Raw genomic sequence first — 25,931 nt, 5'->3', positions numbered from 1 at the left:
TTTCTTTATTGTTTGTTTCATGACCCACCTTTTTTTTTTTTTTTTTTTTTTTTTTTGAGCCCGAGTCTCGCTCTGTCGCCCAGGCTGGAGTGCAGTGGTGCCATCTCGGCTCACTGCAACCTCTGCCTCCTGGGTTCAAGTGATTCTCCTGCCTCAGCCTCCCAAGTAGCTGGGACTACAGGCGTGTGCCACCAAGTCTGCCTAATTTTTTGTATTTTTAGTAGAGACGGGGTTTCCCCGTGTTAGCCAGGATGGTCTCAATCTCCTGACCTCGTGATCAGCCTGCCTCGGCCTCCCAAAGTGCTGGGATTACAGGTGTGAGCCACTGGGCCTGGCCTGCCCCACCTATTTTTTTATGGTTGCTTTTTTCTTTTTATCCTCAGCTTTACTAAATTGTAACTAACGACAAATGTATACATTTACAGTGTATAGCATGATGGTTGGATATATGTACACACTGTGAAATGATTACCCCAATCAAGCTAATCCATCACCTCGCATGGTTATCCTTTTTTTTGTTTGTGGTGAGAACATTTAAGGTACTTTAAGTCTTAGCAATTTTCAAGTATATAATGTTATTATTAACTATAGTCATGCTATACAGTAGATCTTCAGGGCATATTCTTCCTTTAGAACTGAAACCCTGTAACCTTTGACCAACATCTCCCATCTCACTCACCGTCCCCAGTCCCTGGCAACCACCATTCTTCTGTTTTTTTTTTTTTTTTTTTTTTTTTTTTTTTTTGAGACGGAGTCTCACTCTGTCACCAAGTTGGAGTGCAGTGGCATGATCTCGGCTCACTGCAACCTCTGCCTCCCGGGTTCAAGCGATCCCCCTGTCCCAGCCTCCCAAATAGCTGGGACTACAGGCGCACACCACCATGCCGGGCTAATTTTTATATTTTTAGTAGAGACGGGGTTTCACCATGTTGGCCAGGATGGTCTCGATTTCTTGACCTCATGATCCGCCTGCCTCGGCCTCCAAAAGTGCTGGGATTACAGGCATAAGCCACCGCACCTGGCCCTCTCTGCTTCTATGAGTTCGACTTTTTCACGTTCTGCACATAAGTGAAATCATGTAGTATTTGTCTTTCTGTGCTTGGCTTATTTCACTTAGCATAATGTCCTCCGGGTTCATCCATGTTGTCATAAATGACAGGATCTCCTTCTTTGTTAAGGCTGAACAGTATTCCATTGTGTATATGGATACTACATTTTCTTTATCCATTCACTGATTGATGGACACTAAGGTTGATTCCATATCTTGACTATTATAAATAATGCTGGAGTGAACATGGAAATGGAGATATCTTTTTAACATACTGACTTCATTTCCTTTGGATATGTATACACAGTAGTGGGATTTCTAGATCATATGATAGTATTCTTAATTTTCTGAGAAACCACCCTACTGTTTTCCAAAATGGCCATACTAATTTACATTCCCACCAGCAGTGTACGAGGATTCCCTTTCCTCCACATCCTTGCCAGAGATCATTTTTGTTCCTTGTAAAGCCCTTTTTATCACAGGGGTTCTGTATTGGGATGCGGCAATTGCTACTTCCTTTCCCACTTTCTCCCTGCTTCACCTCCAGCAGTATTCCTCAGGTAAAAGGCTAGATAGTAGACAAGAAAAATTATATAAACATGATTTCTCCATCAAGTCTACCTCCCCTGTTAAGTCAGGATTCTTAATTATTATTAATTATTATCCTAATTATGAATAGGATCTCTGTGGAGATATTTTGTGCTTCTACCTCACCCTGACCAATACATACTTCTGCACTCAAGACTCTAAAGTATCTTTGAGGAGGTCTTCCAGAACATTGACCTCTTGGGAAATCGTCATCCTTTCTCATGACTGAGGAGGCTTCAGAATCCTCCCTTATGTTGGTCCAACTTGCACAGCACTTGGCAGACATTCTACATTGTGTATGGTTTGGGAGTCATAGGCATTTTCTTCTTTAATTGATGATGGCATTTTAAAAATCTATATTTTGTTCTTTTTGTTGTTTTCTGGTTTGCCAGGAGCAGGTAGTGAGATAAGAATGCTTTTACATTTGATTTTTTGTCAGAATCTCTTTTGGCATTAAATCATATTTTTAATATCTGATATCACATACTTACCATCAGAATATATGCACTATTTAATGGAATCTAATAAAGCTTTTCTGAAAATATTGCCCATCATTATCTTATAACTTGTACTTTGTGTGGTATTTCCATACAAAATATTTGCATGTTTTTGTTTTGCTACTGTTTCTAGTAGAGGGTATAGTCTGACTAATATATAACTTAATGAATAGAGTGGGATGGTTTACAGTTGAAGTGTTTTTTTCCCTAAAATTAAGAACTTCACGACTTTTCTTGTGAGTGTTATAGTCAAATTTCTTTTTTTAAAAAAAAAAGTGACCGTCTTCACTCACTTATTTCAATGATTATTTTAAACCTTTGCCAAGCCCTCAGTACTACCAGATTGCACCCACTCCACTGCCTGCCCATGTCATTCTGAGAATATAGCTTTGCCTTCTCTTTTGCAGAGTAAGTAAGAACCAATTTGTGAAAACCAACTCAGCCTCCAACCCCCGAAACACAAACTTACCTGTATCCTAACTCATCCTTAGCTTCTTATATTTATTTAGTGACTTTCAGTCTTGTCCAAGGTTATTTCTGCCTCTTGCGATCTAGATGCTATCAGTTCCCTCCTCCTCAGGGACCTCATTCCATCTACTGTTCTTTTTCTCTCTTGTATTTGAAGTCTTCTTCTCTCCATTGGTTTACAGCTTCACAACTTACTGTGTTACTTTGAGGAATTGCTTAACCCTTCATGGTCTTGCTTTCATAATCTCCTTATTTGTAAAATGGGGACATCAGGAAAAACTATTTTGCAGGATTGATGTAAAGACTAGAGAGATGGTATACAAAGTTCTTTGTATAGTGTGCAGCACCTTGTAAGAGGCAATATTATCCCGTGACACACACTCCCACCACTTCCCTGATTTTCTGCTACCTTCCAAAGCCAAGTTTCTTGAAAAAGTAGTCTACATTCAGAATTTCTGCTACTTCACTACTCATTCACTCCTCACCTGCTGAAGTCTACTTCATTATCTTTCTGCTGAAGCTGCCTTGGGTAAAGGTCCTCAATGACTTCCTAACTGACACAAACTTTCCTTTCTTTTTAATCTTATTTGACCTCTCAGAGACATTGTACCTACTCCCTAAAACTCTTCCTACCCTTGGTTTCCATGATACTACTCTCTTCTGGCAATCCTTTTACCTCCTTTTGTTTTCCTTTATAAGCAGATTTCGTATTTGATTCTCCATTCTTTCACCACATGTACTCACTCTGATGTTATCATCCATAGCCATATATCTAGCCTCCGTCTCACTCCTGAGTTTTAGACTGCACTATCCACTACAATAGCCACTAGCCACATGTGGCAATTGAGCACTTGAAATGTGGTAAGACCGAATTGAGATGTCCCCTAAGTGTAAAATACGTACTAGGTTTTGAAGACACAGTGTGAAAAAAGAATGTAGCTGGGCGCAGTGGCTCACGCCTGTAATCCCAGCATTTTGGGAGGCCGAGGCGGGTGGATCACGAGGTCAGGAGAACAAGACCATCCTGGCTAACACGGTGAAACCCCGTCTCTACTAAAAATACAAAAAATTAGCCGGGTGTAGTGGCGGCACCTGTAGTCTCAGCTACTTGGGAGGCTGAGGCAGGAGAATGGTGTGAACCCAGGAGGTGGAGCTTGCAGTGAGCCAAGATCACACCACTGCACTCCAGCCTGGAAGACAGCAAGACTCCATCTCAAAAAAAAAAGAAAAAAGAATGTAAAACATCTTGGTAATGTTTATATTGATTGTACTTTTATATGATAATATTTAATATGTATTAGTTTAAATAAAAGGTATTACTAAAAATTAATTCTACCATTTTTTATTTTTCTAACATGACAATGGGAAAATTTTAAATAACATATGTAGCTCACATTATATTTCTATTTGACAGTCCTGGTCTAGAGCCACATCTATCAACAGTATACGTCTACTAGAATTCCTACAGATACCACAAATTTTGTATATCACAAACCTAACTCCTGCTCTGCAACCCCTTACACACAATTACATGAATATTAAGCTTTCCTTGTATTCTATATTCCAATGAATGGTACCACCATCTGCTGGACAAGCCATAACTGCATTTACATAATCTCTTCCCTTGCCTGTTGCATCCCTATACGTGTCTATAGGATTTATGATCATTCGGACTACTGTCTATTTCCCTCATCAGATTACAAGTTAATTCATAAGTTAATTCATTATATTAACTCATCAGATTATAAGTTAATTAAACATAAGGGCATGTGTTTTTAACTGTTTCTACATTGTACAGCTAGATGATTAGTATATTGTAAATGCTGAGTAAATATTTAGAATTAATAGATGAAAGGTGACATTTTTTCTCTCTTTTTTTGTAATAGCCTTATTCTGATTATGGAGTTCAAGCAACATATCACCAGGTTTATGCTCCAAGTGCCATCACTATGCCTGCGCCTGTGATGCAGCCTGAACCAATTAAAGTAAGAAATTTGTTTTGACTTTTTACTTTGTTTTTCTTCCATCATATTTCAAGTTTTCCAACTTTCTCTTCTAGAAAGGAACAATTTTGGATATTTACATCACACTTGTGATCAGAAGTACAGAATTAGCAAACTCTTTCATGTGAAGGAAATATAATTCTAAATTAACTATTAACTTTTTTATTTATTGTGGTAATATATGCAACTTAAAAATTTTCTTTTTTAAAAAATTTTTATTTTATTTTATTTTATTATACTTTAAGTTTTAGGGTACATGTGCACAATGTGCAGGTTTGTTACATATGTATACATGTGCCATGTTGGTGTACTGAACCCATTAACTCATCATTTAGCATTAGGCATATCTCCTAATGCTATCCCTCCCCACTCCCCCCACCCCACAACAGTCCCCGGAGTGTGATGTTCCCCTTCCTGTGTCCATGTGTTCTCATTGTTCAATTCCCACTTATGAGTGAGAACATGCGGTGTTTGGTTTTTTGTCCTTGCAATAGTTTGCTGAGAATGATGGTTTCCAGCTTCATCCATGTCCCTACAAAGGACATGAACTCATCATTTTTTATGGCTGCATAGTATTCCATGGTGTATATCTGCCACATTTTCTTAATCCAGTCTATCGTTGTTGGACATTTGGGTTGGTTCCAAGTCTTTGCTATTGTGAATAATGCCGCAATAAACATACGTATGCATGTGTCTTTATAGCAGCAAGATTTATAGTCCTTTGGGTATATACCCAGTAATGGGATGGCTGGGTTAAATGGTATTTCTAGTTCTAGATCCCTGAGGAATCGCCACACTGACTTCCACAATGGTTGAACTAGTTTACACTCCCACCAACATTGTAAAAGTGTTCCTATTTCTCCACATCCTCTCCAGCACCTGTTGTTTCCTGACTTTTTAATGATCGCCATTCTAACTGGTGTAAGATGGTATCTCATTGTGGTTTTGATTTGCATTTCTCTGATGGCCAGTGATGATGAGCATTTTTTCATGTGTTTTTTGGCTGCATAAATGTCTTCTTTTGAGAAGTGTCTGTTCATATCCTTCACCCACTTTTTCATGGGGTTGTTTGTTTTTTTCTTGTAAATTTGTTTGAGTTCATTGTAGATTCTGGATATTAGAGATATCCTTTGTCAGAGGAGTAGATTGCGAAAATTTTCTCCCATTTTGTAGGTTGCCTTTTCACTCTGATGGTAGTTTCTTTTGCTGTGCAGAAGCTCTTTAGTTTAATTAGATCCCATTTGTCAATTTTGGCTTTTGTTGCCATTGCTTTTGGTGTTTTAGACATGAAGTCCTTGCCCATGCCTATGTCTTGAATGGTATTGCCTAGGTTTTCTTCTAGGGTTTTTATGGTTTTAGGTCTAACATGTAAGTCTTTAATCCATCTTGAATTAATTTTTGTATAAGGTGTAAGGAAGGGATCCAGTTTCAGCTTTCTACATATGGCTAGCCAGTTTTCCCAGCACCATTTATTAAATAGGGGATCCTTTCCCCATTTCTTGTTTTTGTCAGGCTTGTCAAAGATCAGATAGTTGTAGATATGCAGCATTATTTCTGAGGGCTCTGTTCTGTTCCATTGGTCTATATCTCTGTTTTGGTACCAGTACCATGCTGTTTTGGTTACTGTAGCCTTGTAGTATTGTATATCTAGAAAACCCCATTGTCTCAGCCCAAAATCTCCTTAAGCTGATAAGCAACTTCAGAAAAGTCTCAGGATACAAAATCAATGTACAAACATCACAAGTATTCTTATACACCAATAACAGACAAACAGGGAGCCAAATCATGAGTGAACTCCCATTCACAATTGCTTCAAAGAGAATAAAATACCTAGGAATCCAACTTACAAGGGATGTGAAGGACCTCTTCAAGGAGAACTACAAACCACTGCTCAATGAAATAAAAGAGGATACAAACAAATGGAAGAACATTCCATGCTCACGGGTAGGAAGAATCAATATCATGAAAATGGCCATACTGCCCAAGGTAATTTATAGATTCAATGCCATCCCCATCAAGCTACCAATGGCTTTCTTCACAGAATTGGAAAAAACTACTTTAAAGTTCATATGGAACCAAAAAAGAGCCCTCATCGCCAAGTCAATCCTAAGCCAAAAGAACAAAGCCGGAGGTATCACGCTACCTGACTTCAAACTTAAAAATTTTCTGTTTCAACCATTGTTAAGTGTACAATTCAGTGGCATTAATTACATTCACAATGCTATGCAACCATCACCATTGTTTTCAAACCTTTTCCTCACCCCAAGTTGAAACTCTGTGCACCCATTAAGCAATAACTCTTCCTATGTGCTTCCTCTCAACCCCTAGTCCCTGGTAACCTCTAATTTACTTTCTATCTATATGAATTTGCCTATTCTAGATATTTAATATACAGTACTCTGATTTTTATTATCTATGTTGATGACATGTGACATTTATGGGGAGGTGAAAACAATTAATGATCTCCTTTTCCAGTTTGGGGATCATGTTCATGCCTCCTTAGTCAGATTCAGGCCAAAGAATGATAATCTAGTTATACCCATGTATACACTCAATATATTTTGACTATCTACTATGTACAGGGAATTCTTCCTATTCCCTTATGAACAAGTTTCTTGGTGAAACTCTTGCATCATCCCTTTAAGGAAATGAACTTTATCTGCAGTAAAGAGCCACAGACTGATCAACTGTTGAGATGGTAATATGAATCCTGCATACAGTGTACTTTGGTGAGGAAGGTAGGCATAGTCTTTGCATTAAAATAATGGATATTAGCTATTTCACACTCATATTTATGTTCTGGCCCATCCTATGTGTTGAACTCAATACCAAGACAGTCTACTTTAAGGAGCCTCCCGGTCTTCTCGTGACCCTTCACCCCATTACCACTCACTGCCATTACCACTCACTGCATCCCTTCATTGGCTTTATCACTATACACCAAACATGAAATAAAACCATAATTTTGACATATTGTCAAAACCTATAGTGTTACTAAACATTACTTATAGAGGCTTCATTTTTAGTATTGTTAGAAAATCTTCTAAAACAGACTTCTTCTGTCATCAACATTTACTCCAAATATACTTTTGCAGAAATGGCTGATGTTGCTATGCCATATTATGTAAGTGATAGTTATTTTCAGTTACTGAGAGAGAGCTATATCACAAAGTGATGGAAATTGTGTAATTTATACAATTATACAAATTGAATAATTTGAATAGAGGATGGAGTGGTGGGTGGTATTTGGATAGGAGAAATTTCCAAAGGATGTTAATGTTAAACATTCTTAAAATTTAATTCTTCTAGTTTAAGAGTATATATTTCTCTAAATGTTCTTAGATCTGTGAGTAGGTAACATCAGAAATTGTACAGAGAAACTGGTATCTTACTCTTTAATATAGTCATATAAAGATTACCAATTCTGGCCAACTGTGGTGGCTCATGCCTGCAATCCCAGCACTTTGGGAGGCCAAGGTAGGAGGATTGCTTGAAGCCAGGAGTTTGAGAGCATAGTGAGACCCTGCCTCTACAAAATAAAAATTTTAAAAACTATCTGGGCATGGTGGTGCACCCCTATAGTGCTAACTCCTCAGCCTCTACAAAATAAAAATTTTAAAAACTATCTGGGCATGGTGGTGCACCCCTATAGTGCTAACTACTCAGGAGGCTGAGGCAGGATGATCACTTGAGCCCAGAGGTTCAAGGTTACAGTGAGCTATGATCACGCCACTGCATTCTAGTTTGGGCAACAGAGTGAAACCATGTATATCTCTAAAATAAAAAAATAATAATAATTACCAATTCCTCTTTTGTTAGAGATGGAAAAAAATAGACTTCCAAAGTCAAAACTGGAGCACAAGATAGTTATGTAGAATTTTGTGTTTCTCATTTTTATTTTTTAAGATTAAATGTTCTATGCATTTTATACTCAATATTTTTCTTTAGGTGACTTAGTGGCCCTCAATACAAAACGATACCCCACTCAGAGACAGAAACTCCAAAACCACTTCTGTAGTTTTCTAGAACTATATAATGCTGTAGAAATGCTTTAATATGCATGTATTACTATGTGGCAAATTATCTATTTTTATTTACAGTGCATTTCTATTATAACATGGAAATCTTAATATACAAATGTTGTTCTACATTATGAAACAATCTTTTTCTAGAACATATTACTAATATTAAAATATTAGTGAATGACATTTGAAACATTAGCCTTTTTTTACTTCCAATGCAAATTTTCTCTAGTACCAAAAATCTTGGTGACTTTTAAAATAGAAAGGTGGAAATATTCTTTGGAGGAGTTGTTGTTTTTATAAGCGTAAAACTCATTTTTAAAGCTCTAATGATTACAACTCATGAATGTTAATTGAAGATATCCCAAAGTAGGAATTTCAAATGTCAAAATTATCTTGAAGCAACAAATCTATTCCATAAAATAGAAACCTTATGCAGAGTTTGAAGCACAAGTCTAACTGCTGTGAAGTACTGTTTACCAGAAACTACTCATTGGCTGTAAGCCACAGCCTACATACTCTGTCAAATCAAATACAAAAACGAATAAATACAAAACAGACCAATATAGAGGTAACTAGATTAATATAATACTAATTAGGGCCATCATTCCCTAATTCAGCAGTAACATCTTATACAGAATCAAGTTTTAGGCCAGGTGTGGTAACTCACACCTGAACCCCAGCACTTTGGGAGGCCAAGGCAGGAGGATCACTTGAGCCAGGAGTTTGAGGCCAGCCTGGCAATATGGCGAGACCCCATCTCTAATTTTAAAAAAGAAATAAAAGAGAATTAAGTTTTAAAGTCAAAAAAAGCAAAACCACATAATGTCAAAATTATCCCACTGAACTAGACTAGGAAGGAACAAAAGGAAAATCTGTGTTTCTGGGTATGTGAACTATTATGTTTCTAAGATAAATATCAAATCCCAAGGTATGAAGGGTATAAGTGGAGAATTCTCAAGTGTTTTGGTTTTCTTACAGTGTTTTTACATTTTTGCATTAATATAAGCATCTAATAAAATTGTTCTTATATGGATTAAGTTCAATGTGTATTTTATTTAACTCCCATGTCTACTAACAATCGATGAAAACATATGGCTATTAAGGATCATATTTAACCTCTTGCCCAGGCTATAAGGAATTTCTTCTAAGTAAAATACTGGTTGGACTTAAATGAAAAACACAACTAATGGTCGACAAAGTATGATTCAGAAGTAAATTGGAGAGGGATCTGAACTACTACCACTATCTACTTCTAGTTCAGAGGCCCAGAGCGTGCACTTACCTAAAAATTAGCAACTATATCTGCTTTACAAAAAGATTCCACTACCAGTATCTTTTTCCCAACCATTTCCTCACTTGAGTATCATTAATACTTATGAATCAATTTAGAGACTAAAATTGTCTTGTATTCTGAAAAACCTGGGAAGGACAAGTATAAAGCAATGTAATCTAGAGGACAGAGGCAGGAAAAGCTCTGAATATATAAGGAGGGTATAAATTTTCATGTATGCTATATATAGTCAAACAATAGACAGCCTCAGATTCTCTAGAATAAGTTTTTTACTCATAAAGAACTAGGCAGGAGGAGCAAAAAATGCTCACCCACTTAGACATTAGAAATTGTATAGGTTCTGTGTCTACCAAGACTCCTTTTTGATGTAAGGACAGTAAGGAGAATCAAGTGTTCATGACACCAGTTCTAATTGTCATGAGTAGATCCCCATTCAAGGATGAGTAAACAGAAAAGTATGTATTATATGGATTCTGTGAAAAAAATTGAATATGGCACTACATTGAAGGCAAGGATGAATAGTATAAATATGTATATATGTATAAGAACGTATGTATTAGAGGAAATTAAATACAATTTTTAAGATGTATCCCATGTTCTCAGTAATAGATCTTTAAGAAACAATTGCAAGCTGAAAAACAGGAAAAATGAAATGGTTGCTAGCTACTGTAAGAAAATACTGCCCAAAAACTATTGACATGATGGAAAGAATCATATTTGCCTTTGTCATAAAGGGCCAGTAGTCACAAAAGAAAATGAAATCCTTCATAGAGAAGGATATTTTTAATTCTTCCAGAATGTAAAAGAAAATAACATGAAAGATTAAATGATGAGATAAAATGCTAGAACAGAGAGAGCAGAGAGACAGGTCCAACCAAAAAATAGTAATTCTCAAGAAAAGAATACAGAATAAATGGAACAGAAAGAATGTGCAGAAATTTTAACAGCAAAACAAAATCAAAAACACTGTGACTTGAATTTACAAATCAAAAAAGGATTCATCATGCCTCAAGCAAAATTAATGAGAAGCAACCCATGCATAGATATCCTGGCAGTTATCTTCCCCCATCATCCCATCCCACCAAACGTCCTTGGCCTTTTAACCTATTTTTTAACATTTTATTTTAAAATAATTTTACACTTACAGAAAGGTTGTAAAAATAATACATAGAGTTCGTGTATCTCTTCACTCAACTTCTAATTTTAACAGCTTATAATCAAAACAATTAGCAAAACCAAGAAATTAGCATTCATAAAGTACTGTTAAGTAAACTACAGACCTATTAAGTGAACTACAAACTTCACCATTTTTTTCACTTATGTTCTTTTTCTGTTCTAGGATCTAATCTAAGATCCTACATTAATTTGTCATGTCTCCTTATTCTCCACCAATCTGTGACATTTACATAGTCTTTTATTGTCTTTCATGACCTTGATTCTTTTTTAAAATATTGATTAGTTATTTTGTAGAACACTCTTCACTTTTGTTGGCCTATGTTTTCTCTTAATTAGATAAAGGGTATGAATTTGGGACAATAATATCACAGAGGTGATATGCCCTTATCAGTGTGTCATATCAGGGGATATGAGATGCCAATATGTCTAATTACTGGCAGTGTTAATTTGATCACTTTAAGCTTAAAAAGTAACTTGCCCACAGTAGCATAGTTGAGTAAGTGGCAGATCCAGGATTCTAATCCAAGCATGCCTTCTACCATAGAGAAAAAGTTCGCTGGTCTCTTAAATCCTTGAAGTGAAGATCACTGACAAACCATGCACAAAGAACTTCCCATTAGGATTTTAGTGCCTCCCTCTTAACTATGACGTGCAGCCACGTTAGAATAAAACCTCTAGGGTGAGAGAACAAAATAAACAGAAAAAAAGAAATTCATAAGAAACATACAATGCAGGGAGCAGAAGAAAATATCAAAGAAACTACAATTAATATCCTCTCCGAAACAGGCAAAAACTAATGAGAAGTGGGACATGCATAGACAGCCTGACACTTTTTCTCTCAAACATCTGTCCTTTTAATTTTTTTAGCCTTGCATTTTGAAATAATTTCAGATTTACTGAGAAGTTATAGAAATAATAGAGTTTCTGTATATCCTTCACCTACTTCATCCTTTGGCTAGAGGGCACAGGCACAGGAAATGAACATCAGTACAGTCGTCTAAACTATACACCTTATTCTAAAATGTCACTAGTTTTTCCACTAATGCGATAATTGAAATAAATTATGTGTGAGTTAAATATTACAGGCAAAAGTTTTCAGAACGTAGAATCAAAAAAGACTGAGGTGAATAATAATAGAGAAAAGATAAAATTAGATTAATCCAAGAAGTCAAATATTTTTTAAATTGCAGAAAGAGGAATAGAGAAAAATCATTGGAGGAAATTATCAATAAATTAATAGAAGAAAACTTCCTAGAAACTTAAGGACAAGAGTCTCTAAATTGAAAAGGCCTACCAACTACTTGCCACAATTACTGCAAAAGACTCACACTAAGGCCAATTATTGTGAAATTTCAGAATGGCAGGAATAATAGAAAAAATTCCAAAAGCTACTAAAGACAGAAAATAGATCACATTTCCCCTTGATCTTATCCATTTTTTTAAATAAATTTTACAGTAACTTTTACCTCAAATGTATCATGTAACCTGGAAATAATTATCTCAATGGTTCACTTTGTAAGAATGTACAGTGTATTTTTTGCAGTAATTTTCTGCTTTATTTTTCATTATGCAGACTTTAAATAGAATTCTTTTTTTTAATTTTATTATTATTATACTTTAAGTTTTAGGATACATGTGCACAACGTGCAGATTCATTACATATGTATACGTGTGCCATGTTGGTGTGCTGCACCCATTAACTCGTCATTTAGCATTAGGCATATCTCCTAATGCTATCCCTCCCCGCTCCACCCGCAACAGTCCCCTGTGTGTGATATTCCCCTTCCTGTGTCCAAGTTTTCTCATTGTTCAATTCCCACCTATGAGTGAGAACATGCAGTGTTTGGTTTTTTGTCCTTGCAATAGTTTGCTGAGAATGATGCTTTCCAGCTTCATCCATGTCCCTACAAAGGACATAAACTCATCATTTTTTATGGCTGCATAGTATTCCATGGTGTATATCTGCCACATTTTCTTAATCCACTCTATCATTGTTGGACATTTGGGTTGGTTCCAAGTCTTTGCTATTGTGAATAGTGCCGTGATAAACATACGTGTGCGTCTTTATATCAGCATGATTTATAACCCTTTGGGTATATACCCAGTAATGGGATGGCTGGGTCAAATGGTATTTCTAGTTCTAGATCCCTGAGGAATCGCCACACTGACTTCCACAATGGTTGAACTGGTTTAGAGTCCCACCAACAGTGTAAAAGTGTTCCTATTTCTCCACATCCTCTCCAGCACCTGTTGTTTCCTGACTTTTTAATGATCGCCATTCTAACTGGTGTGAGATGGTATCTCATTGTGGTTTTGATTTGCATTTCTCTGATGGCCAGTGATGATGAGCATTTTTTCATGTGTTTTTTGGCTGCATAAATGTCTCCTTTTGAGAAGTGTCTGTTCATATCCTTCGTCCACTTTTTGATGGGGTTGTTTTTTTCTTGTAAATTTGTTTGAGTTCATTGTAGATTCTGGATATTAGCCCTTTGTCAGATGAGTAGGTTGCAAAAATTTTCTCCCATTTTGTAGGTTGCCTGTTCACTCTGATGGTAGTTTCTTTTGCTGTGCAGAAGCTCTTTAGTTTAATTAGATCCCATTTGTCAATTTTGGCTTTTGTTGCCATTGCTTTTGGTGTTTTAGACATGAAGTCCTTGCCCATGCCTATGTCTTGAATGGTATTGCCTAGGTTTTCTTCTAGGGTTTTTATGGTTTTAGGTCTAACATGTAAGTCTTTAATCCATCTTGAATTAATTTTTGTATAAGGTGTAAGGAAGGGATCCAGTTTCAGCTTTCTACATATGGCTAGCCAGTTTTCCCAGCACCATTATTAAATAGGGAATCCTTTCCCCATTTCTTGTTTTTGTCAGGCTTGTCAAAGATCAGATAGTTGTAGATATGCGGCATTATTTCTGAGGGCTCTGTTCTGTTCCATTGGTCTATATCTCTGTTTTGGTACCAGTACCATGCTGTTTTGGTTACTGTAGCCTTGTAGTATAGTTTGAAGTCAGGTAGCGTGATGCCTCCAGCTTTGTTCTTTTTGCTTAGGATTGTCTTGGCTATACTGGCTCTTTTTTGGTTCCATGTTAAGTATAAACTAGTTTATCATTTTTGATTGTGTCTATTTGATTCTTCTCTCTTTTTTTCTTTATTAGTCTTGCTAGCGGTCTATCAGTTTTGTTGATCCTTTCAAAAAACCAGCTCCTGGATTCATTAATTTTTTGAAGGGTTTTTTTGTGTCTCTATTTCCTTCAGTTCTGCTCTGATTTTAGTTATTGCTTGCCTTCTGCTAGCTTTTGAATGTGTTTGCTCTTGCTTTTCTAGTTCTTTTAATTGTGATGTTAGGGTGTCAATTTTGGATCTTTCCTGCTTTCTCTTGTGGGCATTTAGTGCTATAAATTTCCCTCTACACACTGCTTTGAATGCGTCCCAGAGATTCTGGTATGTTGTGTCTTTGCTCTCGTTGGTTTCAAAGAACATCTTTATTTCTGCCTTCATTTCGTTATGTACCCAGTAGTCATTCAGGAGCAGGTTGTTCAGTTTCCATGTATTTGAGCAGTTTTGAGTGAGATTCTTAATCCTGAGTTCTAGTTTGATTGCACTGTGGTCTGAGAGATAGTTTGTTATAATTTCTGTTCTTTTACATTTGCTGAGGAGAGCTTTACTTCCCAGTATGTGGTCAATTTTGGAATAGGTGTGGTGTGGTGCTGAAAAAAATGTATATTCTGTTGATTTTGGGTGGAGAGTTCTGTAGATGTCTATTAGGTCTGCTTGGTGCAGAGCTGAGTTCAATTCCTGGGTATCCTTGTTGACTTTCTGTCTCGTTGATCTGTCTAATGTTGACAGTGGGGTGTTAAAGTCTCCCATTATTAATGTGTGGGAGTCTAAGTCTCTTTGTAGGTCACTCAGGACTTGCTTTATGAATCTGGGTGCTCCTGTATTGGGTGCATATATATTTAGGATAGTTAGCTCTTCTTGTTGAACTCATCCCTTTACCATTATGTAATGGCCTTCTTTGTCTCTTTTGATCTTTGTTGGTTTAAAGTCTGTTTTATCCGAGACTAGGATTGCAACCCCTGCCTTTTTTTGTTTTCCATTGGCTTGGTAGATCTTCCTCCATCCTTTTATTTTGAGCCTATGTGTGTCTCTGCACATGAGATGGGTTCCTGAATACAGCACACTGATGGGTCTTGACTCTTTATCCAATTTGCCAGTCTGTGTCTTTTAATTGGAGCATTTAGTCCATTTACATTTAAAGTTAATATTGTTATGTGTGAATTTGATCCTGTCATTATGATGTTAGCTGGTTATTTTGCTCGTTAGTTGATGCAGTTTCTTCCTAGTCTCAATGGTCTTTACATTTTGGCATGATTTTGCAGCGGCTGGTACCGGTTGTTCCTTTCCATGTTTAATGCTTCCTTCAGGAGCTCTTGTAAGGCAGGCCTGGTGGTGACAAAATCTCTCAGCATTTGCTTGTCTGTAAAAGATTTTATTTCTCCTTCACTTATGAAGCTTAGTTTGGCTGGATATGAAATTCTGGGTTGAAAATTCTTTTCTTTAAGAATGTTAAATATTGGCCCCCACGCTCTTCTGGCTTGTAGGGTTTCTGCCAAGAGATCTGCTGTTAGTCTGATGGGCTTCCCTTTGAGGGTAACCCGACCTTTCTCTCTGGCTGCCCTTAACATTTTTTCCTTCATTTCAACTTTGGTGAATCTGACAATTATGTGTCTTGGAGTTGCTCTTCTCGAGGAGTATCTTTGTGGCGTTCTCTGTATTTCCTGAATCTGAACATTGGCCTGCCTTGCTAGATTGGGGAAGTTCTCCTGGATGATATCCTGCAGAGTGTTTTCCAACTTGGTTCCATTCTCCCCATCACTTTCAGGTACACCAATCAGACGTAGATTTGGTCTTTTCACATAGTCCCATATTTCTTGGAGGCTTTGCTCATTTCTTTTTATTCTTTTTTCTCTAAACTTCCCTTCTCGCTTCATTTCATTCATTTCATCTTCCATCGCTGATACCCTTTCTTCCAGTTGATCGCATCGGCTCCTGAGGCTTCTGCATTCTTCACGTAGTTCTCGAGCCTTGGTTTTCAGCTCCATCAGCTCCTTTAAGCACTTCTCTGTATTGGTTATTCTAGTTATACATTCTTCTAAATTTTTTTCAAAGTTTTCAACTTCTTTGCCTTTGGTTTGAATGTCCTCCCGTAGCTCAGAGTCATTTGATCATCTGAAGCCTTCTACTCTCAGCTCGTCAAAGTCATTCTCCATCCAGCTTTGTTCCATTGCTGGTGAGGAACTGCGTTCCTTTGGAGGAGGAGAGACGCTCTGCTTTTTAGAGTTTCCAGTTTTTCTGTTCTGTTTTTTCCCCATCTTTGTGGTTTTATCTACTTTTGGTCTTTGATGATGGTGATGTACAGATGGGTTTTTGGTGTGGATGTCCTTTCTGTTTGTTAGTTTTCCTTCTAACAGAGAGGACCCTCAGCTGCAGGTCTGTTGGAATACCCTGCCGTGTGAGGTGTCAGTGTGCCCCTGCTGGGGGGTGCCTCCTAGTTAGGCTGCTCGGGGGTCAGGGGTCAGGGACCCACTTGAGGAGGCAGTCTGCCCGTTCTCAGATCTCCAGCTGCATGCTGGGAGAACCACTGCTCTCTTCAAAGCTGTCAGACGGGGACATTTAAGTCTGCAGAGGTTACTGGTCTTTTAGTTTGTCTGTGCCCTGCCCCCAGAGGTGGAGCCTACAGAGGCAGGCAGGCCTCCTTCAGCTGTGGTGGGCTCCACCCAGTTCGAGCTTCCTGGCTGCTTTTTTTACCTAATCAAGCCTGGGCAATGGCGGGCGCCCCTCCCCCAGCCTCGCTGCCGCCTTGCAGTTAGAGCTCAGACTGCTGTGCTAGCAATCAGCGAGACTCCGTGGGCATAGGACCCTCTGAGCCAGGTGCGAGATATAATCTCGTGGTGCGCCGTTTTTTAAGCCCGTCGGAAAAGCGCAGTAGTGACCCGATTTTCCAGGTGCCGTCCATCACCCCTTTCTTTGACTCAGAAAGGGAACTCCCTGACCCCTTGGGCTTCCCAAGTGAGGCAATGCCTCGCCCTGCTTCAGCTCGCGCAAGGTGCACGCACCCACTGACCTGCGCCCACTGTCTGGCACTCCCTAGTGAGATGAACCTGGTACCTCAGATGGAAATGCAGAAATCACCGGTCTTCTGCGTCGCTCACGCTGGGAGCTGTAGACCGGAGCTGTTCCTATTCGGCCATCTTGGCTCCTCCCCTGGACAGCGTTCTAAATAGCCTCCTGCCAAAAATACTATTCCCCTTTTAAAAACAAGTTTTTAAGACCCACCTAATAGAAGGAAATGTTGTAACTCGTAATCTGTGCTGACCCATCCCTCATTTTATTTACTCAACATTTATACTGTAACACTAGACTAGAGATTGTCTAATATAGATTCTAAGCTCTCAGCGAGCAGGTTTTCCTGAGTTCTGGAGCCCTCCTAATTGCTAGCCTCTCACTTTGTAACATTCTAATTTAATTGGTACCAAGGTTCTGCAAATATTTAGTGAATATTGATTGATGGTCTGTACTCATCTGTTCTAACTTATCTTTTTTTTTCCATTCCGTCTTCCTGATCTATATTTTCTCTTTACTTAACAGACAGTGTGGAGCATTCATTATTAAGACAATTGGGCAGCTCTAGTCCAGCTCAACTGATTTCTTGTCCAATGATCCTTGCGTGGCCGAGATCCAGCTTCAACGAACCAGCTAGAAGCTGCCCGTTGTGAAACTTAGTGTTAGTTAATACCTCACCATACTCAGTTATTCCACTATAAGCTGTCTAAATTTGATGAAATTTGCTTTTTCAGCTGTTCTACAAAATTATTTAGGTAGATGTGGCATGTTGGTTTTTTATGTGCTAACCTAACTGTAATGACCTTTTCTACAACATGTTTTATCCATTCCATAAATAATAACCGCATTGGGAATAGTGAGGTGTCTTTTATTTTCTCTGCTTTGTGTTATTTTTTCTTATCAAACAATTAGATGTTATGTTTCATATTATTTGATATTTCTTTTCATATTTAGGATAAGAATCATTTTTAATTATAATACTTTTAATACTTTCATATATTTTACAACAGTATACTATTTAATATTAATGACAATTCTATTTTTGCTTTGCTGTCATTTAATATGCTTTTGTCTAATTTTTAATTCATTTATTACTGTTACTCCTTATTTAATTTTGCGTCTGCCATGGTTTTCAGAATCTGAATAGTATTTATACTTCTTTTTTATAACATTTTCCAAATATTAGAAATACCATCAACATGATCAGTATTCTTGCCTTTTCATGTAATTTGACTATATTAAATTTTTTCTCCAGTGTTTGAGACAATATTGAAATCTTCCTATAACATAATTTATTTGGTATCAAATTTTATAAAATATGGATCCACCTTTGGAATTTTGATAAAAGAAGGGTTCATCTCTGACATGATCCCATAACACTGACTGAAATTCCACCAAATTACTGTTCTTTGAATGCTTTAATCCTTAAAACTTTTCTTCTGATATGCAACCAATATATTCAATTATATATGTGATTAATTTTTAAAAGGACAATTGTTTTCATAAAATGCAAAACTATTTTTTACACCAAAGGAAAATTTTAGATTCTGATTCTAAATCCGATTTTTACTATAAAATTGGAAAATAGATGGGAGGGGTGTCATTCATTGTTCAAAAGGTACAGAACAAATCATAGGGGTTTTTAATCTCTAAAATTTCTGCAGTAGTACAGGAAATATTCCTCTTTACATTCATTTGCAGTTCTTTCACTGACCTCCTAATTTTAGGTGGAGGGGGCAGGGGGAGCCATAAAAGTTGGTATTACCCTAATAAATCTATCTCTTTCCTCCCCTGTTTCAACCCCAAATGTATTCCATGCTTAGCAGCAGCAGCAGAAATAGTAGGATATAGATCACAAAGGTTTTTCTGGTGAGTCAAATAGGGTGTTTTCTTTTGAAACTGTAATGAATATGTTTGCCAGTCAAATGGCTTCATGAGAACAGTAGAACCTTATGAATGTATACTAGCATACAAGGATCTCAAATACATTAATTATTCTCAGTTTTAGGAATGTAAATAGATTAAGTCCCACAATGAAATTTCAGAAGTTTTTGTTCTGTAAGTAAAAAATTACTAACCACTGATGTTCAAGATTTTCTTTTAATAGCACTATCCTTGAGAACCAAAAAGTTTATGTTTTGATTTTCAAATGTTAAACAAGATGCTAAACAAATCCTGGACTGTTAATAAAAATTAATGATGTATTATTGGATAAGGAATTTTGATGATAATTGATACCCAAGTGTGTTTCTTCCACAACTATATAGATTATATGCATACACATATATACATGTTTATATGCATATATACACACACATATATAATTTATACATATGCACTTTCTTAGAATTTAGCTTTATTTTGAGAAGCTACTAAAAATTTTGGGAGTTTGACAATCTGAATAAATGGAGGATATCATACAGCCTTCTTCATGGCCTAGCTTAATAGCCCAAACATGTTACTTTTTTTTTTTTTTTTTTTTAAGAGACTGTCTTGCTCTGGGGCCCAGGTTGGAATGCAGTTATGCGATCATGGCTCACTGTGACCTCAAACTCCTGGGCTTAAGCCATCCTTTCACCTCAGCCTCCCTAGTAGCTAGGATTACAGGCATGCACCACCACACCCAGCTAATTTTTTATTTTTTGTAGAGACAGGGTCTTACTAGGTTCCCCAAGCTGGTCTCAAACTCCTGGGCTCAAGTGATCTTCCTACTTTGGCCATCCAAAGTGCTGAGATTACAGGCGGGAGCCATTGTACCCAGCCCCACACATGTTACTTCTAAAAACAGATAGATTGAGAGACAAAAATTCTCCTTACATATACTAAGTAAAGCCCATTTTATTTATTTCTATTTTGTAGTATATCTCTGATAATTTTGAAAATTAAGGTTTTACTTAGGACCCATTTTGAAAGGCCAATCTGAAGAAATTATCTGAAATTCACTGGGTGTTAGAATAAAATGGATAATACAGATATTAGCACATGTACCAAAATCACAAGGTAATAACTTTGCAGCCTGTTTTCCAAAAATCTCTAATACAATCAGAGATAGATGGTAACATGTCAAAAGATAAAGCATCTTGGGAAATTAGGCTTTAACTTCCTCTGTCAGCTGATTTCAGAAGGATGGCTTGGAAAGAGGTACGATTTAGTTTAAAACAGATTGCTTTATAAATTTCCACCGACAAGAACAGTACAATTATTTTCAAACAAATTTATACATGATAACCCCCATATGTAGGAGTGTGTTTCCTAGATTTATGCTACACTTAACTATAAAATAATGATTTGGGGGTCACACATAAAAATTATTTGTATCTTTCCCAGAAATTGCACTTCAATAGAATTAAAATACAGAATCAAAGGACTTTAGGAGGGCATCCAATACAACTTCAATATCATGCTTCAACATGCTCTTTGTTACTGGAATAAATTGTTGGCCTCTAGATCTATAGTTTGACTCCAGTTTATCCTGAAATCCCTATAGACTTAAAAGTGGCAAAGAGGAAAATTTTACCCAAAGAATGAATGTAAGTAATATTCATAATTGGTGCGGTTTCTTTCAACTCTATTCAGTGTTTTTATCCCTGTGCATAAGCCTTAAAAATATCGCATCGGCTTTGTCCTTACATGTTGAATACTACTCTCTGATTAGCAACCACAGTGGCTGCTGTTTGTTGGACTTACTCTTCCCTTTGAAATACAGGAGTGTGAGAAGTGACCTCTCTATACTTTGAGACCAAGGCCCCTCACTTCCTCCCCTGCTAAGAGTCTTCTCACTTCAGAAGATAAGCAACAGTTGATGGTTGGTCATCAGAGAAAATTTTGGGGACCTAGATCCTCACACTTCTTGGGATGTACCCATAAGATTCCAGTATACCGTTAGGTCTGAAGAGAGAATGTCTAAGAAGAAAGTTCTTTGATTAGACTCCTACTTTTTTCTTCTCCATTTCTTCCTGCATGAGATGGTGAAGATAAAAACACATCTCTAAGAGTTTTTATTTCCTGGGAAAAAAATATCATTTTAAAAATATCATTTTGTGTTGTTATTTTATGAGTCAGGTTTCTTTCCAGAGGTATAAAGCCTTCAAAGTAACTGCCCCTAATGTCTTAATATTTATTTTCTCCCTTTACTAACCACTGACAAGTTTTGTGGCATTCTCTCTATACCTTTGTCTTTGATAGGTTTTATTCCTTTAAAAAGTATTTGTGAAGGCTGGGTCTATCATATAATCTATGCGTTATCTCAGTAAAGTATTTTCTCCATCAAATGGGACCTGTGGTATTTACATTAATAGTGGCTTTACTTTCACTCATGAAGCATTTGAAATAAAAACATTTCTAAGTTCATCCTTCAATATCTCATAGTATTTCAATTGCAGATGCCCATTGGGGTACAATTGCTCATGTCATCATTCTGTTCTTTTAATTAATCAAATGGTATATAATCATCTGAAACCTGAGGCTTTGTGATAATCTATAGTGAAGTCCTTTTATAGAAATATCTTGGTGATTAGAGCTTTTATGTAACTATATTATATATTATATATATACACAAATATATATGTATGCATACATGTATAGATATAAAGAAGTATAACAGAAAACATATGTTAATTAGAACAGACAATATTATTGTAATATTACTTATTAACAAGTAGTGTGGCACCTATTCTACGTGTCTGGACTGGGAATCGGAGGCTACAGACAGGTTCTAATTTTTTAACAGGTGAGTTTTTGCAGCTTTATCTAACAGCTATCATTCCATCCCTTTGTAGAAGGTATCAAAAAAGCAACTGATAAATCCCATCTAATTAATGGATCAAAATTCTGTGGACTTATTTCTAGTTTGGGGGGAACTGACCAACATCTGATTTTTGAGAAATATAAAAGTCTGAATTCCTTGTTAAGATTTAGTTCTTGGCCAGGCACAGTGGCTCACATCTGTAATTCCAGCACTTTGGGAGGCCTAGGCGGGTGGATCACGAGGTCAGGAGATCGAGACCATCCCGGCCAACATGGTGAAACCCCATCTCTACTAAAATACAAAAAACTAGCCAGGTGTGGTGGTGCACGCCTGTAGTTCCAGCTACTCAAGAGGCTGAGGTAGGGGAATGGCTTGAAGCCGGGAGGCAGAGATTGCAGTGAGCCGAGATCACACCACTGCACTCCAGCCTGGTGACAGAGCAAGATTCCGTCTCAAAAACAAAAACAAAATAAAAAGATTTAGTTCTTCGTGCATCAAATGTTTAACTGGTGGTTTCCTACAGAACTGGAGTATATGTATTTGTTTGTAGTGGTAGTCTAAAGCATTATTTATTTTTTTCCCCTATCCCCCAGTGAATAAATGACTTTGTTATCTTAGTAACCATATTAAAAACAGCAATAGAGAATTCAGGACATCTTTTCACATCACCTACAGTGCACACAGGCTCCCTTAGCCCCACTGTGCCATGTGAATATTATGGTTATGCCATGATATGGGAAAAGTTTAGAAAGCTGAAGAAAAGATAATGTGTTTGTTTTTTTGATGGGACTTTTTGAAGTTAAACACTTTTTTTAAAGATTCAAACTTTGATTTGGGATATAAACCTAACACTGTACAACTCATTTAATCCATTCACTTGCTTCATGAAAATTACTTTCTAAATCACTGTCACCTTTGCTTAAATTTTGTATATCCATTACAGAGAATTCAGCTTTCCCTATTCTCTTCTAAATGATGAATTATTTGGAGAAACATCCAGAATTCATCCTAAATGTCATTTCTTCATATAAATCATCCAGTTGGTCTTTCCTTATTAAACATCCTTCAAACCAAACATCTTCATACATGCTAGCTAAAGGTAAGTAACAGTACAGTTTTTACTGACATGATTTAATCTCGGGTCATGCAGTTTCAAAAGAAATCTCATCTTTATTATTTAAATAAAGTACAATTCGTTCCATTAAAGTAAGACAGACTGCCTGTCTTACTTTACGGTCTGCCTGAATAGGGTCATGTGTAGTAACATAACTACATCTTTTCTTAGAACTGATTACATCCTTAGACACATGCCAAGTTCCACTGTAATTATTAGTTTAACCTTCTCTGAAACAACATTATATGGACTCAGAATTAGGAGTCCTTGTTCTCCAACACATATTTCCTCTTGAATCTCACCCCCACCTGCATTGATGAGCAGCAGACTTGATTTTTATTATCTTTACAGAAATCAAGGTGATTCACCTATAGACGAGGTCCTCTGATGTTTCATCAGTCATATCAAATTCTGCACTAACTTCTGCTCCTTGTAATAGTCAGACAGTTCTTGACTTTGCTGATCTCTGCTCAGAGATCTTATATGGGGTAATCATCTACTTATCATCCAAATATGAATACTTGAGAGAGAAAGGGGGCACCAAAAAGAATTAAAATTACATATTTTTTGAAATATGTCTTTATTGGCCAAAAAGAAGTTTGCCATATTAATAAGCCTATAAAATCATTCTATTCAAAAACTGTTTTTCAAAACTAAAATTCTAGTAATACAGTAAGCGTAAGCCTCGACTGTCTCAGGGAAATTGGAATATAGCTAACCCTATTAATATATTACACAATAAATGTAACATTAAATCAGGATCAAAAAGTATGGCCTAAAAAGGGATTAAGCTATAGGGCCTAGGCCTGGACTGCTTTATTACTTTAACCCTTGAAGCTTTATGGTTTCCAGTTTAGCCAGTGAGTGATACAGCTATATAAACAGATTGACTTATGTTTAGATATAAACATATTTTCCTATGTTATAAATATGAAACCATAGAATTATATAATTTAAGGACTCAAATAAATCCCAGAGATCCTATTATCCCTTACTTCATATATGAAGAAACAGAGTCTATAACTATGGAATAGTCTTAAGATACTAGTCTTGAAATTTTGGTCACTTAACCTGTGTTCACTGTTCTACAGAAAAGCTTTGCTTAAATCATTGAAGATTGTTCAAAGTCCACGATAATATTCCAAGTAAAAATGGTATTAACTTTGTTGATGATGTGCTATAAAGTCCTGCTTAAAATATCACATTTTTTCTGACTATATTATTTCAAAACAAGAGTAATACCTTATATTTATATATTTATATTTATATAGCACCTTACAATGTACAAGCACTTCACATGCATTATCTCATTTTATCCACTCAATATTTTTGTGAGATAATCAGGCACTTTTTTATGAGAGAAGTGAAGCTCAGAAAGGTTAAGAGAATTTCCCAAGGTGACATTACTATTAAGTGTTAGAACTCAGAACTTTTTTTTGCTAATAAATGGTCACCTGTAAGGAAGCAAGTGATTTCTGGGGAGTGGAGGCGGGAGGAGGGTAGGAGGAGTGAGAGGGAAGTTCCTTAACACAATGCTTTTCAAAAATAATTTTTGTCCCACGCAAGAGTTATGGACCGTCTTTCATTGAATCACCAAAATTAACTCAAATAAATATCTATTCTAATCCCTTTAGCATCTGGGAGTCTGAATCAGAAAAATATTTCACTTCTAAAAAAAAGAAACAAATTGTGATAAACATAAAACTGTTTAATCATGCTTTTATCAAGTAACCTAAATATGAACCAGTTTTCTAACCAAAATAGTGGAAATAAATTACCCCAGAATTTAATTTTCTTTAAAAGCGTTGTGCAAGTCAGCATTCTGGGAAATATAAGAAGGAACACAGCATGAGAAGAAAGAACTTCTAAGGTATCCCAGAAAAACTTTAATCCCTGCTATAGCAAAAGATACCTAGAGGCTGTGCCATGTCCTCTTTGTATATTGGGAACATGGCACATTTCCACTGCTTATGAAAGAATAAAGTTCACCAAAAATAAATGTTATTTTTCTTCTTTCTTCCTTTCAATTTTTCTTGCTAATTGCCACAATGTAGGCATGTATCAGTCTTAGTACAGGCCCTCCATGTAGAATTTGCTATTTTGGAAGAGGGTTATTCTAGTTTAGTTTTCCTTTTTACATCCTAATGACAGGTACCAGACTTTTTATACTGGTAAAACTTGGATGTGTCTCTAAGGTAAATGGGTCATTATCATAATTGTCCACTGAAGTATTTTTAGCTCAAAAATTATAACAGTGCCTAAGGTTAAATATAGTCTGATGTCATTGGAGTGAATTTTTTTCACAACACTGATTTCAATAAACCACCTTTAACTTATTATTAAAATACATCATAAATGTGTTTCTTTCCTAGTTGGAAGACTATTTTATAACTTCACAAGTGATAATTGTGCATTTACACAGAAAGCTTATTCATATTGCTTTAAGATACTTGATAAGAATAAACTCTGTGTAATTGCACAATTTAAAACACTTGACCCTAGAGTTATCTAGGTCTTATATGCCATGAGAAATTATCCATTGTTTTTATTACTTACTCCTGATACTTACCTATTCCAGCAGTGGCAAATTGGTTGTTGATAGACATGCTCAATGTTTTGGTAAGTCAGCAGAGTGGCCTACGTTCCCAAATCATGGAAATTACAATATATAATCAAACATACCTCTTTACAAAAATTTTGCCTTTTACCTTAGAATCTTTAGCTCATTTCCCTTAACTATATAAGTCCCTAGTTAAGTTTTTGGAAAAACTAACAGAACACTTAGTATTAAATTTCTGTTATTAGATGCAGGCCAGGCAGTTGATTTGGCCTAAGTGCTACTTCAAAAGTT

The 25,931-nt window shown here is 36.5% G+C and overlaps 1 protein-coding gene across 3 annotated transcripts in view; it reads left to right on the top strand.

The window, feature by feature from the left end:
- Positions 1–20,692, top strand: part of BOLL (boule homolog, RNA binding protein) — a 60,691-nt gene extending 39,999 nt beyond the window's left edge. For all 3 annotated transcript variants that reach the window (XM_003825318.5, XM_055108919.1, XM_003825317.4), the window contains 2 exons: positions 4,488–4,586; positions 17,745–20,692. In XM_003825318.5, coding sequence (XP_003825366.1) covers positions 4,488–4,586; positions 17,745–17,768 — 123 coding nt within the window. In that variant the 3' untranslated portion in view covers positions 17,769–20,692. The remainder of the gene's footprint in view (positions 1–4,487; positions 4,587–17,744) is intronic.
- Positions 20,693–25,931: the final 5,239 nt, after the last annotated feature.

This window comes from Pan paniscus, chromosome 13 (genome assembly GCF_029289425.2).
Source record: "Pan paniscus chromosome 13, NHGRI_mPanPan1-v2.0_pri, whole genome shotgun sequence".
Taxonomy (NCBI): domain Eukaryota; kingdom Metazoa; phylum Chordata; class Mammalia; order Primates; family Hominidae; genus Pan; species Pan paniscus.
The sequence above is the reverse complement of the archived record's forward strand: the minus strand, read 5'-3'. Positions and strand labels throughout refer to the sequence as shown.